Source organism: Magnolia sinica, chromosome 6 (genome assembly GCF_029962835.1).
Source record: "Magnolia sinica isolate HGM2019 chromosome 6, MsV1, whole genome shotgun sequence".
NCBI lineage: Eukaryota > Viridiplantae > Streptophyta > Magnoliopsida > Magnoliales > Magnoliaceae > Magnolia > Magnolia sinica.
In genome coordinates, this window is record NC_080578.1 from 83,456,073 (window position 1) to 83,471,078 (window position 15,006).

General features: G+C 39.8%; 1 protein-coding gene across 1 annotated transcript in view; it reads left to right on the forward strand.

The window, feature by feature from the left end:
* The window catches only part of LOC131248949 (rRNA-processing protein EFG1-like), a 51,604-nt gene extending 38,108 nt beyond the window's left edge, over positions 1 to 13,496 (forward strand). Inside the window, exon 8 of the mRNA XM_058249478.1 lies at positions 13,054 to 13,496. Within this exon, the coding sequence (XP_058105461.1) occupies positions 13,054 to 13,059 (6 nt within the window). The 3' untranslated portion in view covers positions 13,060 to 13,496. The remainder of the gene's footprint in view (positions 1 to 13,053) is intronic.
* The last annotated feature ends 1,510 nt before the right edge of the window (positions 13,497 to 15,006 follow it).

The window sequence follows — 15,006 nt, forward strand, 5'->3', positions numbered from 1 at the left end:
GCATTCAATTGAACTTGGGGGTAACACCAATAGGTAAAATAGGAAGAAGGGAAGTAGACTTGGATGGTTTCGCCATGTGCGACAGAGACCAAGTATTGCATTGGTTAGGAACGAGTTGGTTCAAGTTGAAGGCTGTACAAGGGTAAGGGGAAAGGTTAAAAAAGGCATGGGGGTAATGAGAAAAGACGATGCCCTATGGTTTTACAACTAAGGATGTGATCCTTGATAGAGTGGAATGTTAAAAGAGGATTCATGTAATTGATGCCAATTAGTTGGGATAAGGCTTAGATGACGACGACGCTGATTTTCTCATTCTTGGCAAATTAGGAATTGTGACTCGAAAGATGACCAAGGAAATTTAAATTGTCTGGTAGCGAATTGATGAATTTGGAATTGTTTGTTTTTGCAATTTAAATCTTTCAACCTTTTGATCATTGACCCCTGTTTTGAATAGATGAATTCTGGTATGTAGGTTAATTTTTGGAGTCAATTTCACGTGTTAATGAAGGAATGGTATGGAGAATTTTGGGGCGAATGCAATCTTCCTGATATGGAGAGAGAGAGAGAGAGAGAGAGAGAGAGAGAGAGAGAGAGAGAGAGAGAGAGAGAGATTCCATGCATTCATTGTAATTAAGTACAAAACTAATTACAACTTTGAGAGAGAGAGAGAGAGAGAGAGAGAGAGAGAGAGAGATTCCATGCATTCATTGTAATTAAATAGAGACGTACAAACTAATTACAACTTTTATAAATTCTTTAACCCTCCATGACTTCTCCAACCTTCCATAACTTCCTATAAGTTCTCTAACCTTCCATAACCACCATAACTTCTAACCTTGCTGTAACACTCTTCCCCCCTTTGCCTATCCTTGTCCTCAAGGGTAAAGTCGGGAAAAAATTCAGATTAGGTGGAGTAAGAAATCCATTTGACATTCTCCGGTTGTGACCCCTCCAATTGAATGAGCACTTCTGAGACTGCTAGATTGCCTCTCTTGACCATTTGACGGTCCAATAACACCTGAGGCCGAGGTTGCACGATATTAGATCCGTTGATAGAATGGGAGAATATGTTATATAGGCAATGGGCCCCACGTGCTGTAGGATTTCAAATGGCCCTTAATATCTTGTTGAAAGTTTTAGGGATTTATGAACAACCACCGAGGACTGGGGATAAGGTTGTAGACATAAATAAACTTAATTTCCAACATGGAACTCATAGTCCGTTCGATGGGTGTGTAGTGAAGAGGTTGAATTGAGAATCTCATTGTGGGAATGTAGTTCTTCATTAATCGGCTAAACCATGGTGGTCCTAGGCACATAGGAAAATAGAGTATGGGGCTTCTAGCCATATTCAACTTCAAAAGGAGATATTCCTGTGGATGAATAAACTGTAGTATTATACCAATACTTAGCCTAAGGTAACCACTTTAACCATCCAGATGGATGGTCACTGGTGAAGCATCATAGGTAAGTTACTAGCATTCAATTGACCACCTCTGATTGTCCATTAGTTTGCCAGAGTTCATTCCGCGTACCTTGTAAATTGAAAGGTTCTTGCTAGAAATGGTTAGTGAAGGTGGGGTTCCTATCACTTATGATTGATGAGGGTAATCTGTGTAATTTAACACCATCTTCAACAAATAACTATGCCATGTCAAATGCCGTATAAGGGTGATGTAGTGCAATAAAATGGGCATATTTGGAAAGGTGATCCACTACAACAAGTATTACGGTTTTACCATGGGATGGTGGGGAAGCCTGTTGATGAAGTCCATTGAAATACTTGTCCAGATGTGATCAGGTAAATCCAATGGCTGTAAGTCCCAATGGAGTAATGCATTTGTATTTGTGCCATTGACAAGTGTCACTCCCTGATGAACTGCCGTATTTGGGCTCTCAATAGATTTAATTCTTGAAAAGAGTCTTGTGATACCTCGAATGTCCAGTAGGAGTGTTGTGGAGTTCCTTCAACACCTTTGGAATTAAAGTTGATTTTGGACTCAGCAGGACATGCTCCTTGTAATAAAATATGCCATTTTTATTGGAATATTTAAGTGGGTCCAGGTCTCCTTTATCCTAGTGTTTTTGATCTCCATAAAAAAATGTTTCTTGAAGGTAGGAAATGCAGAGGTTATTCCAAGTGTATATTGGAGCAGATATGGCAACACATTCTCCTGGTTGGCATGATAAGTGCATTGGCTACCCTATTCTCTCTCTCTCTCTCTCTCTCTCTCTCTCTCTCTCTTATATTCAATTTGATAGTCATATCCTAAAACTTTAGAGAGGTTTTTGTTGGGTAGGCGTAGTAACTAGTGATCGTTTATTCAAGGAGATATTTAAGGCTCCTCTGATATGTTCAGATAAGGATGGGTTTGCCCGACAGATAGGGTCTCCACTCAACCTGGACAATAACGAACATTTCCTTTTCATATGTAAAGAGAGAAAGACTGGTACCTTTTAATGCTTGACTGAAGAATGCAATTGGACGTCCATCCTACATTAGAACAACCCTAATTCCCGTTCTTGAAGCATCACATTCTAGGACAATGTTTGGAGAAGTTTGGTAGAGCCTGAACAGGTGGATGCGATAATGATTCTTTTGATTAAAAAAAAAAAAAAGATTCCTCAGTCCCGTCGTTCCAAAGAAAGGAGTCCTTCAGTAGTGTAGGAAGGGGGGGCCGTGATAGTCCCATAATTAGAGATTAATTTATGGTAATATCTGGTGAGGCCGAGAAACCCTCTGAGAGACTTGAGAGTCAACGGCCTAGGCCATTCTTTCACGTGGAAAATTTTTTCTGGGTCCACAACGACTCTTATCTTTGGTAATGATGTGGCCCAAGTAATCTACATTCGGTGTACTGAATCAGCACTTGGATTCTCTGGCAAATAAATTGTGAGATCTAAGTACGGATAGGGTTGTTTAGAAATGAGAGAGATGGTCCTCTATTGATTTGCTGTAGATAAGAATATCATCAATGAAGAACAAAATAAATTTTCAGAGGTAAGGTTTGAATATTTCATTCATCAGGCTCTGAAAAGTAGATGGGGTGTTGGTGAGATCGAAATGCATCACTAGAAATTCATAATTCCTTTCATATGTAAATGCCATTTTGTGGATGTTAGCGTCCTCAACTTTGATCTAATGATATCCCGAACATAGATCCAATTTCGAAAAAATAGAAGTCCTATGAAATTTATCAAGCCACTTATTAATGATGGGAATGGGGAATGCCTTTAACATTAACATTGTTTAGGGCTCGATGGTCAACGTACATCCGCTAGTTGCCGTCAGACTTGCGACCCATCAAAATTGGAGAAGAATACGAACCAGTGCTTGGCCAAATAATGCCTGAATGCAACATCTCTTTAATTAAGTTTTCAATTTCATTTTTTGGGTAATGAAGTTACCTATCGGGCTGTACAAAAATTGAGCTGCTTCCCTCCACTATTGGAATCTTATGGTCATGGCTACATTTTGGGGGTAACTGCTTGGGTTCTTTAAAAACATCCGAAAACTCGGATACTATATCTTGGAGTCGTGTATTCTTTGGGCTGTCCACCTACATAGATTTAAGACAAACTAAATGTAACATTATCCTTTTCCTAGATTTAATAGCCTATCTTTCGAATTGTTGGTTGTCCAACATGTGAAGCTTATCTACATATTACAGGAATCCCACAACATAAGACCTAGTGTACGTAGCCAATGAGCGCCTAAAACTACGTCGCATCCTCCCAGTGGAAGGATAAGAAAATCATTGGTGACTGGGACTCCTTTCAGGGTAAGAGTCAAACATGAACACCTTCCTTAATTGACTAGTTAGTCCCCATTTGCAACCATCACTTGAAATTGGCTTCCCGAGGAGATTGAGATGCTAATTCGTTTAACAGTTGTGGGGTCCACAAAATTGTGTTACTCCCAGAGTCAATAAGAACTGTGGTAAGTTTATGATTGTGGCGGCCCACCACATGATTGTATGGTGATGGGATGCTCCTGCAACGGACGATTCTTTTTCGTCCACTAATAATGGCTTTGGCTCTTGGACTTCATCATCATTAAGCCATTTGGCCATGTGGCCTTAGCCATTGTTTTCAAACGATGACCAGGCACAAATTTCTCATCGCAATTAAAGCATAACTCACGATCCCTTCATTCTTTTGCCTCCATTGGGGTGAGACGTTTAATAGGAGGGATTGAGGGTTTTGGGCCCAAAAGCTCGAGTTGGAAATTTGGTTTAGGAAGAATTTCTCTAGTAACTCTACGCCGAGCCGCAATCTTTTATTCTTACAATCAGGCTAACCTGATAACAATCATTACATTTTTGGGTTAAACATTTGTGCATCTAGCCAGATTTCATCTTTCAATCCGTTGACAAAAGAACTTACTAAAAATGATTTCAGTAAACCATCAATCCTATTGACCAATTTCTCAAATTGAGATTGGTAATCTCTTATCGAGGAAGTTTGTCTCAATTTGGCAAGAGAACCGCATAGTCTTCGAATTTAGTTGGACCAAACCTCTTAATGAGGCCTGTCCGGAAATGTGGACCATGATAATGGCTTGTGAGTCTTCTCCATTGCCGAGGACATCCAAGCACCATTCAGAGTATACTCGAGGAGGAGAGCTTTGACCCCAATTCCAACATCTCTATGGTCGGATGATCATTATATGGGGTCCAAATTGAGTACATAGCCGCATAGGAAGACCCCACATGCACGTTCATGCATTTTTGAAGACCCCACACTGGGAAAGATTGTGGGTTCTATATAGGAGCTTATTGAACATATTTAGATCATTGGATTGAGTGGAAACTTTCATTGGACCGTTGGATTTCAAGCGTTGGATCATCCAAATCGTTGCTCATTGGGCCATCTTGACCATAGACATCATGGGACATTAGTTTAGAAATCATGAGACATTAGTTTGGTTATTTCCTTAGTTATTTTATTTTTACTTTATGGGTTGTTTTATGTTTTAGTTGATTCATGGGGTATTTGGAATATTTTAGAATCATAAGGATGTTTTTGTAAAAACACCGCCATTAGTCTATAAAGGGGTGGACGTGTGAACCTTGGAGTATTATTATGCATTGAATGAAATTTCTCTCCTTTTCTTTTGAGTAACAAGAAAACCTCTTGTGAATGGAGATGGTGTGAAGCCATAGAGTGATTCCAGTTATTTTTCTCTCTTATTCTCTTCTTCTTCAAGGTATTATCTTCTTTTTCTTTTCTTTTCTCTCTTTACCTCCCTCAAACTTTATCTATTTTTCTCCTCGTTTATTTTCCTTTCATCTTCCTCAAAACAACACCCCAATCAAACCCTAGTCCATCCAAACCTCAACCCAATCAAGCCCTAACCCATCTAACCCCAACCCTACCTACTCCGGCCCAAGCCTATGTCCGTACGGATACACGTGTGCGGTTGTCCGTATGGACGACCTTTTTGTTCTGTAGCCCTCATGCTTCATCCCCCTCATTCCTCTCTATTCCTTGCCCTTCGATCCTAAACCCCCAAACCCCAGTTCTCAAAATAGATCACCAATTCCTAAACCTAAATCCCCAATTCCCAAAATCCAAAACTCTAAACCTAAACCTAGTTTATCCAAAACCCTAAAACCAAGTGAATCCCTTTGAATTCGGAATAATCCCTATGCTATATAGAGGTTTTACCTTCCATAGGTCCTAATCGACTCGTATTTTGTTAGATTTGCATTGAGGGATTGTTTATGGCTCTGAATTGGAACATGTTTTGTTACTTGGATTCCTTAACTTTGTGATGGAGTAGTTTTATTTTGTGTTTTGATTGCTTTAATTAATTCGTTATTTAGTTTCAGCACATCATTCTAGGTTATGCCGTCTATCCTGCATCAAATTTTGGTATTAGAGCCTCAGATTTAGCATATGACTCTCATGTTGCATTTAGGGTAGATTTTCACATTGTCGTGTCTAGGATTAGTAGCCTTTCTATTCTCATTACATTGCAACTAGAGTCTTTAATTCTTAGGTTCCCCATTAGATCCCTAGTTTATGCCCACTCGTACTGGGCGTAATTTCGGTCTACATCCCATAATGAATTCAGAACAGCTTGCCGAGGCTACCAATGCCATCAACCCTCTTGCGGCCATCAAAGCCCAAAGTAGAACTACCAGTAACCAACTGGTAGCCTTCAGAAATGAGACCAATATTCATAGGACCTAGTTGGAAACCTCCCTCCAAGCAAACCTTAACGATGGGGAAGATGCTAATGTCAAGCAGGAGATCAAGTTAGAAGACATGGAAGAGGTCGTGGCCGAGGTAATAGCCGTGGTGGGGTGCTTACCCAGCCACCCCTTAGAGAGTATCAAGATCACCATGATCTTGATAAACGAGTAATGAAAAGCGTGAAAATTGTGGCCTCGAACTATGATGGTTGCTTGGATCCCAAGGCCTTCCTCGATTGGCTCGCATACATGGACCATTATTTTGAGTGGTATGATATTTTCGATCGCCGTCGGGTGAGGTTCGCTATGACGAAGTTGGTGGGCCAAGCCAAGTTGTTTTGGACAAATGTCAAGAGGATGGTGGAGAGATCTGGAGATGATCCGGTCTCACTATGGCCTGAGATGAAAGGAATTTTAAAGGAAAAGCACCTTCCTCTCTCTTATTACCAGAAGCTTTTGGATCAATGACAATCCTTTTATCAGGGATCAATGCTCGTAATTGAGTACATCGCCAAGTTTGATGAATATACGATGCGTTGTAACAACGAGGATGACCTATTGATGATCCTTTCCCATTTCAAGATGGGCCTCTGATCCAAGCTTCAATGTGAGCTCATTCCTCATGACGTCAATACTCTAGAGCATGCCTGCCAAGTGGTGCAAGAACTTTAGCGGTATCTGAAACAACGATTCGTGAGGTCATTCGACTTTTGTGAATCCAATGTCAGGGCTCCACTCCCAGGGAGCTAAGCCTAATTTTCGAAGTCAATCCAAAGCCCCTGTTGGTACTCAATCCAACAATAGGGATATGAAGGGTGCGGGTCTAGCTAGTACCAGCTTGAGGGCACGTGAGCAAACATGGTATCACAACTGCCAAGGATGTGGCCATTTTGCACACCAGTGCCCCATGAAAGAGCGAAATAAGGCCCTCGTGATTGGTGAGTTGGATGAGGATGCAGATAATTAGGGTGATTATGCAGAAAAAGAATATCAATCCGAAATTGGTGCTAGTGATGAAGAGGTTGAAGGAGTTGAGATCGTGCCACTCGTAGTTATCAGATGCGCCTTAGCTCAGGTTAAAGAGAGTGATGATTGGCGTAGGAATTCAATTTTTCACACGTCTGGGGTGGTGAAAAAAATGCAAGATGATAATTGATAGTGGTAGTTGTACCAACGTGGTCTCCGCTTGCACTATTATCTTGTTTAGGTTAAAACTCGTCCCTCACCCTCAACCCTATCGAGTTTCTTGGATTGATGCATCCTCAATACCAGTTTCTTAGTGGTGTCTTATTCTCATTCAGTTTGCTTCCTACAAAGACACGCTATAGTGCAATGTTTTGCCTATGAACGTAGGCCATATCATTTTGAGCAGACCTTGGCTGTATGATCGTGATGTGACACTATTCGGCTGTTCGAATACGTGTTCATTTATGTATGAAGGTAAGAGGATAAAGCTAAATCCTCTTCCGCCCAAAAGCACCCTGGAAAAGAAAGAGGACGCTAAGAAGGGTGATCCTAAAAATGTGAGGAATCCCAGCCTAAATCTCTCCATATAATAAATGCCAAAGAGTTTAAAAGGGAGAATGGTTGATTCGATGGTGTATGCCTCGTGGCAAGAGAGGTTACACCCGAGGTTAGTGTAGGGTTGCCACCTGAAGTGAATCCGGTGTTGGTGGAGTTTAACGACGTTTTTCCTGAGGACATACCGGAAGAGTTTCTGCGTATGCGGAACATTCAACATGCCGTAGATCGTCCCCAGGTCAACCTTGCCAAACCTTCCTCACCACCGAATGAACCCTGCAGAGCGTCTTGAGTCCATGTGTCGTGCCAGCCGTCCTCACACCTAAGAAAGATAGCACTTGGTGCATGTGTGTGGACAGTCGGGCCATCAACAAGATCACGATCAGGTATCGATTTCTTATACCGCGTCTTGATGACATGTTGGATATGATGGCTGGTGCCACGATCTTTTCCAAGATTGACCTCAAAAGTGGGTATCATCAGATTTGTATTTGCCCAGGAGATGAATGGGAAGACACTTTGGCATATGATGGGTATGAGACTTCAATTCTCGTTGGCATACCATCCACAACCTTATGGTCAAACAAAATTGGTTAATTGAAGCTTAGGAAACGTGTTACAATATCTTGTGGGTGACCAGATTAGGACTTGGGATTCAGTTTTACCAGTTGCAGAGTTTGGATATAATAGTTTAGTCAAATAGGTCGATAGGCATGAGTCCTTTTGAGGTAGTTCATGGTTACAAAGCCTAGGAAGCCTATAAATCTCATTCTCATGTCACTCCCACAGACCTTCAGAGTCTGCAGATATATTTGCACGACATATTCATGATTTGCATGTTGATATCAATAAATGGATTAATGTGAGCAATGAAAAGTACAAAATATTTGTTAACTCTCATTGCATGTTTAAAGAATTTCAAGTAGGGGAATATTCGATGGTTCAGATAAGGCTAGAATGGTTTTTGCCCGGGACCATGAAGAAATTACAAGCTCGTAGTACGAGACTTTATAAAATATTGAGAAGATTGGGATTTGATGCATATATTGTAGATCTTCCACCTAATATGTGCATTAGTTCTACATTCAACGTGGAAGGTCTTGTATCTTTTAAGGGTCCAGCATCTCCACCCACTAGCATTTCTACCGACCCACACAATGACCCAGATCCCAATCCATTCAATGACCCATGGCTCTTGCCAGATCAATCTTCCCAGCCTTTGCCTCCTATACTAGCAATACCTACCAAAAGAGGAAATAGAATGTATCTTGGATGAACATGTGGTTTCTACCAAACATGGAAATTATAGAAATATCTTGTCAAGTGGAAGAATAGGCCAGAGTCAGATAGTACGTGGATTACTAAGACCGAGCTTCAGAGACTAGACCCGGATCTCCTAGAATGTTATTACAACTTTATTTCGCTAGAGACACTCTTTTCTGCCGATGGGAGTTGAAGAGGACATCCTAGCACCATTTAGAGTATACCAGAGGAGGAGGAGATCTTTGACCCTAGTTCCAACATCTTTATGGTTGGATGATCATTATATGGGGTTAGATCGAGTACATAGCCGTGTTGGAAGACCCCACATGGATGTTCATGCATATTTGAAGACCCCATACTGAGAAGATTGTGGGCTGCATATAGGAGCTTGTTAAACATATCTAGATTGTTGGATTGAGTTGATGCTTTCATCGGATTGTTCAATTTCGAGCGTTGGATCATCTAGACCGTTGATCATTCAGCCATCTTGGTTGTAGACATCATGGGACATTAGTTTAAACATCATGAGACATTAGTTTGGTTATTTCCTTAATTGTTTTGTGGGTTTTTTTTTTCTGTTTTAGTTCATTCTGGGGATATTTTGGATATTTTAGAATCATAAAGGTGTTTTTGTGAAAACACTCCAATTAGTCTGTAAAGGAGTGGGTTTGTGAACCTTGGAGCATTATTATGCATTGAATGAAATTTCTCTCTTTTGCTTTTGAGCAACAAGAAAACTTCCCATGAATGGAGATGGTGTGAAGCCATTGAGTGATTGCATTTATCTTTCTCTCTTATTCTCTTCTTCTTCAAGGTATTATCTCCCCTTTCTTTTCTTTTCTCTCTCTCCAATTCCCTCAATTTCTCTTTATTTCTCTCTTCTTTTATTTTCCTTTTGTCTTCCTCAAAACCAAAACCCAATCAAACCCTAATCCATCCAAACCTCAACCCAATTAACCCCTAACCCATCCAACCCCAACCCAACCTATCCTGACCCAAGTTTCTGTCCATACGACTGTATAGACACGTGAACAACTATCCGTACAGATGACCCCCTTGTTCCATGGCCCCCTTGCTTCATCCCCCTCATTCCTCTATATTCCTTGTCCTTTACTTCAATCCAAAACCCCCAAACCCTAGTTCTCACAACCCCAGATGCCCAATTTCTAAACCTAAATTCCCAATTCCCAAAATAAAAAACCCTAAACCTAAACCTAGTTTAGCCAAAACCCTAAAACCAAGTGAACCCCTTTGAATTAGGAATAATCCCAATGCTAGATGGAAGTTCTACATTCCATAGGTCTTAATCGACTCATATTTTGTTAGATTTGGATTGCGGGATTATTTACGACTTTGAATTGGAACATATTTTGTTACTTGGATTCCTTAACTTTGTGATAGAATCGTTTTATTTTGTGTTTTGATTGCTTTAATTGATCCATTATTTAATTTTCACACATCATTCTAGGTTAGACCATCCGTCTTGCATCATCCATCCATCGGAACCATTGCAACGCTTCCTTCTCCCTCCAAATGAAAGGAAGCAATGATTGTGCATTGATCTGGGTTGATTCAATGATATGTGAAAAACTACTCTGCACGATGCACCCATCTGGTGGGATCTTTGCCGCTAAAATGAGGGAAATCAAGATGAACGGCTTGGGTCTGAATGCCTTCTGATGTACTGACGCAGGGATGAACGTGATGAGCTCGATCACCGTCTTCCTCAAGGATAACTACTTCAAATCCACGAAGCTTCTCTGGACTCCTCACAGAGACTTCTCGAATCCACGAGGAAAAAGCAAGAAAATAGAAATAGTATTCATGAAAATTTGTAAATTGATTGATAGATGAAATAAATTAGTTTACGACCCTTTAAATATGGATACTAAGACTAGGAAGAAGTTTAAGAATTAAACTATAACTAAAACTTCCTAAAATTTGTAACTTACTATAAATAGTAAATTTTCTAATAGCAAGTGTCTTATGTGGCTTAACCACGTTATTCTCCTAATTCTTTCTAAACACTTTTCATGTTGGGCGCAACTCCTAAAGCCCAACGGATGAAGAGTTATAATCAAACTAAAACTTACTATTTATAGTAAAAATGGAATTAAACATGGAATTCGTCCGTCGATATGATGGAATCTCTCAAATTCAGCGTGTGGCTAAAGTAGCTCGTCCTACCCCAAAATCATATATGGTATGTCGAGTAACTCATTCCGGTTTGCGAGATATGCCTGTTTTAAGGTTCTGACGGTCTTGATGACTTCTGCCTTTGATCGGGCCTTCTCTATCCATCTTGGACATGAAAGTGTCCGCGACCCGCTCTACATCATGTACCTGGATGTATGGAATCACCAGCTTCTTCGACTTTGAATTGATGATTGTATGATCTCTTTGAATGGTCCCAACGTTGGTCAGTGGCGATTTGATCATACTTGTTGTTTAGGGCGGATAATTTTTGGAGGACTTCTTGTATATGCTAATCTTGTTGTTCACTCCTTTCCATGAGGGTCTTGATGTCATTTTTGTGCTTGGATATCCTGGTTTCGTATGCCAGAAAGCCTTGCTCTAATACCAAATGGTATGTACATTAATTTCTGGAGTTAATTTCAAGTGTTATTGAAGGAATGGTATGGAGAGTTTTGGGGAGAATGCAATCTTCCTGATATGGTAGAAGAGAAAAACGTAGAGGGAGGGAGAGAGTTAAAAGAAGGGAATTTGGAATTAAGTCAACAATCATACTTTTTAGTGCATTCACTGTAATTAATGGAGACATAATTAAATAGAGACATACAACTAATAACAACAAGCATAACTTCTCTAACCCTCCATTACTTCCCATAACTTCTCTAACCTTCCATAACGTCCATAACTAACCGTAACTTCTCTAACCATCCATAGCTTCCCTTAACTTCTCTAACCATCCATAACCTCCATAACTTCTAACCTTGCTGGCATCGCTTTTACATGTCAGATATGGAATTGTTCACATTACAAATTCTCTCCCTTGGCTTTGTAGCTACAGGCTATGTTACTCTAACGTTTTGAAATGGGTGAGGTACAAATTCGTAGTACTTCACAAGACCATGTGTTAGTGCCACATGCTAGGGTTGCAACTATGTTGTTCCAAGAAAATACTAATAAAAAATATATAAACTTATTCCCACAAAAGGCCCACCTGTATAGAATTGGTGCCTTGTGCCATACATATATGCTCAACACTATCTTAACCCTCCAAATAAAAATAGGGATGGCCCCCTCACATGCAGTTCAATATTAGATGTTTTTGTTGTGGGTGTGTGGTGGAAAGGGCAGGAAGAGATAACCATCTTCTTCCTCTAAGATAATACTTGATTCCACAATGCGAAAAAAAAAAAAAAGGAGAAAAAGAAAAAAAAAAAAGAAAAAAAAGGAAAAAAAAAGAAAAAAGCAAAAGAAAAAGGATTAATTTTGTTTATAAAGCTCTTGATATGACGCATATAAGCCCTAGATTCACATCTTTCCCGAAATGGTAAACTTTCTAAATAGTAAGAGATGTCTAAGCTAACTCAAACTCTCTTAGATGACTTAAAGAAAGGACTTGGAAGCTATATCATGAGATACTCCAAATCCTAAAACATCCTAAAAATAGTGAAATCCTAACTTACTAAAATAATAAACTTGGACTCCAAACCCAAATTTGACCCCCCAAACAATTGAATTTTGCAAAACTATTCAGAGGCCAATGGCCTTATGCCAAAGGCCATTGGCCAAGATGTAGGACTCACTGATAGCTATCCACATACTATATGCGCAATTCCGGTAACCGGTTGCAAAGTTATAGCCCTTGAAGCTATAGAATGGGTCAGGCTTTTTTTTTTTTGCCCTATCTAAGCCGATACAACCCAATTTCTCTCAATCTTTACCCTCTATAAAGCTGTCCGTGGCACGTTCCACATCAGACACTGACTGTTCTCTCGATGCCTTGAGTTTTCTTTCTAAATGTGCAGACTTTGCATTTGATAATACGGCAATTATACCAGTATTTGAACTACTCAATAATGTGTTTTCTCTACAATCACAGGCTTGAATGAAATGGAGTTCTAGCACCGGCTGTCCATGTATTACAAGCTTTTTGTCCATTGGAGTTCCATCCTTACCATCGGGTCCTGTTCTCTTACTCATCAATGAAGGATCCACTTTCTGTCTTGTATCATCATAATTTATTTACATTGCTGCCCTTTTCAACTGCTCCAAGGTAAAAATTATTATTTTTTCATGAGATCGACTACTGCATCAAAATTCCCTACCATTTCTATCATTCTAAGACAGGGTCTCAATCGAAGTACAAAGCACATGAAGAAAGGGTTTTGTCTGATAACATGGCTTGCATCTGGGTGTATGGTAGGGGAGTTCATTTTCAGGGATGATCAGGATGGTATTTGCAATTGGAGTGGATACTTAGTCATGCATTGCATTTACAAAATCATGATGCTAATTAGAGATTCCTGTTTCAGTTGCTTCTAATCAGAACCATTCATCTGGTGCCACCATGGATTAGTCTTTGGCTCACATGGTGCATTATGGTCCTGTTGAAGGACTGTTTGGTTGATGCCTGTAAGTGCACTTTGTGCATTTCTGCTCATCTCCCTAACAAATTATCCGAAAGTCGGATATTTGGTTGCCACTTTCCATATGAAACATTTTTTAAGCTTAGAACTACCTTAAAATTGGATGGGGTTAAAATATGGTGGGCTGTTGAAAAATTCCGCTTGTGACCTCATGGATTTGAAAGCCCTACCGTTTTCAAGGCCCATGTAACCAAAAGCTCTGTGGTGCCCAGTGTGACGATGACTGTCCATCAGTTTCACCAGCTCATGGTTGGGCATGAGCCTAAAAAATGAGGCAGATCCAAGTCTCAAGTGGGCCACACCATATAAGATGGACGATGGGATGGAAATGCCCACCAATGAAACCCGCTTGGGGTCCACATTGATGTTGATATGCCAGTCAACATTTTCACAAGTTTATGTGCCATCTAACCCCTTCATCTATGCACAGTATAATGTTAACAGCTTTTGGGCATTTTTGTCTCTGCAATTGTTTCCATAGGGCTGAAAACCTTTAAATATTTGCGGAGGCATTTGGAAGGTAGGATATATTTTCGAAATAATAAATGTAGTTGTGTTTTTTATGTTTGGCCAAATTTACCCTTGTAAGTTGTAACTTTATTTTTTCTAAGGTCATATTCTTACTTTGAAATCCTTCCTATTAGTAGCCTCCATTACCTATTTTCATTTTGCATTGCAGACACTCAAGGTCTCGGAGCCTGTATAATGTTTTGGGCTAGCGGGTGCTTGAATAAGAGAGGAGAGATCACCACCTTCTCAAAATAGCTCTTCAATTTACAAGGATGAGAAACCTCTATTATTGATGAAAAGTCTGAATAAAGTCATTATATAAAGCCATTAACATGACTTACAAAAGCTTTAAAATTCTAAATTCATAATTAACCAAAATAGTAAATGTACTAAAAATGGTAAATGACTTCTAAATTGACGCAAACTCCTTTCCATGACTTAAATAATGACTTTAAGCTATTTTAGGACCCCAAATCCTAAGGTATTCTTAAAAATACCGAAAACCGTATCTCAAGTAAATTCAATCTTAAAATTCAAAACTAACCCCTAAGATGACCTAGTTTTTGGAAAACCATTGGGGGGCCAATGAGCTTTGGCATTAGGTAGCATGAAAAGCTTGTTTCGAATGGCATACTATAAGCCCGAAGTGGATAACTTGTGTCAAAGTTATGGCCATTGGAGGGGTGGGTGCTAGACTCTTGGATTGAACTTCTAGCCCAATTTCTTTCGATCTTGGCCATCTATGAGATTTTCCCTGACTTGTCCTGCATTAGATTATTTGCATTAGATTATTTCACTTAGTGATCATCAATAAAGAGCAACTGGTATCCAGATACGTCAAGTGTCAGGTTGGGCTGGTCCCCATACATCTGAGTGAATAAGATCGATCTAGAGGA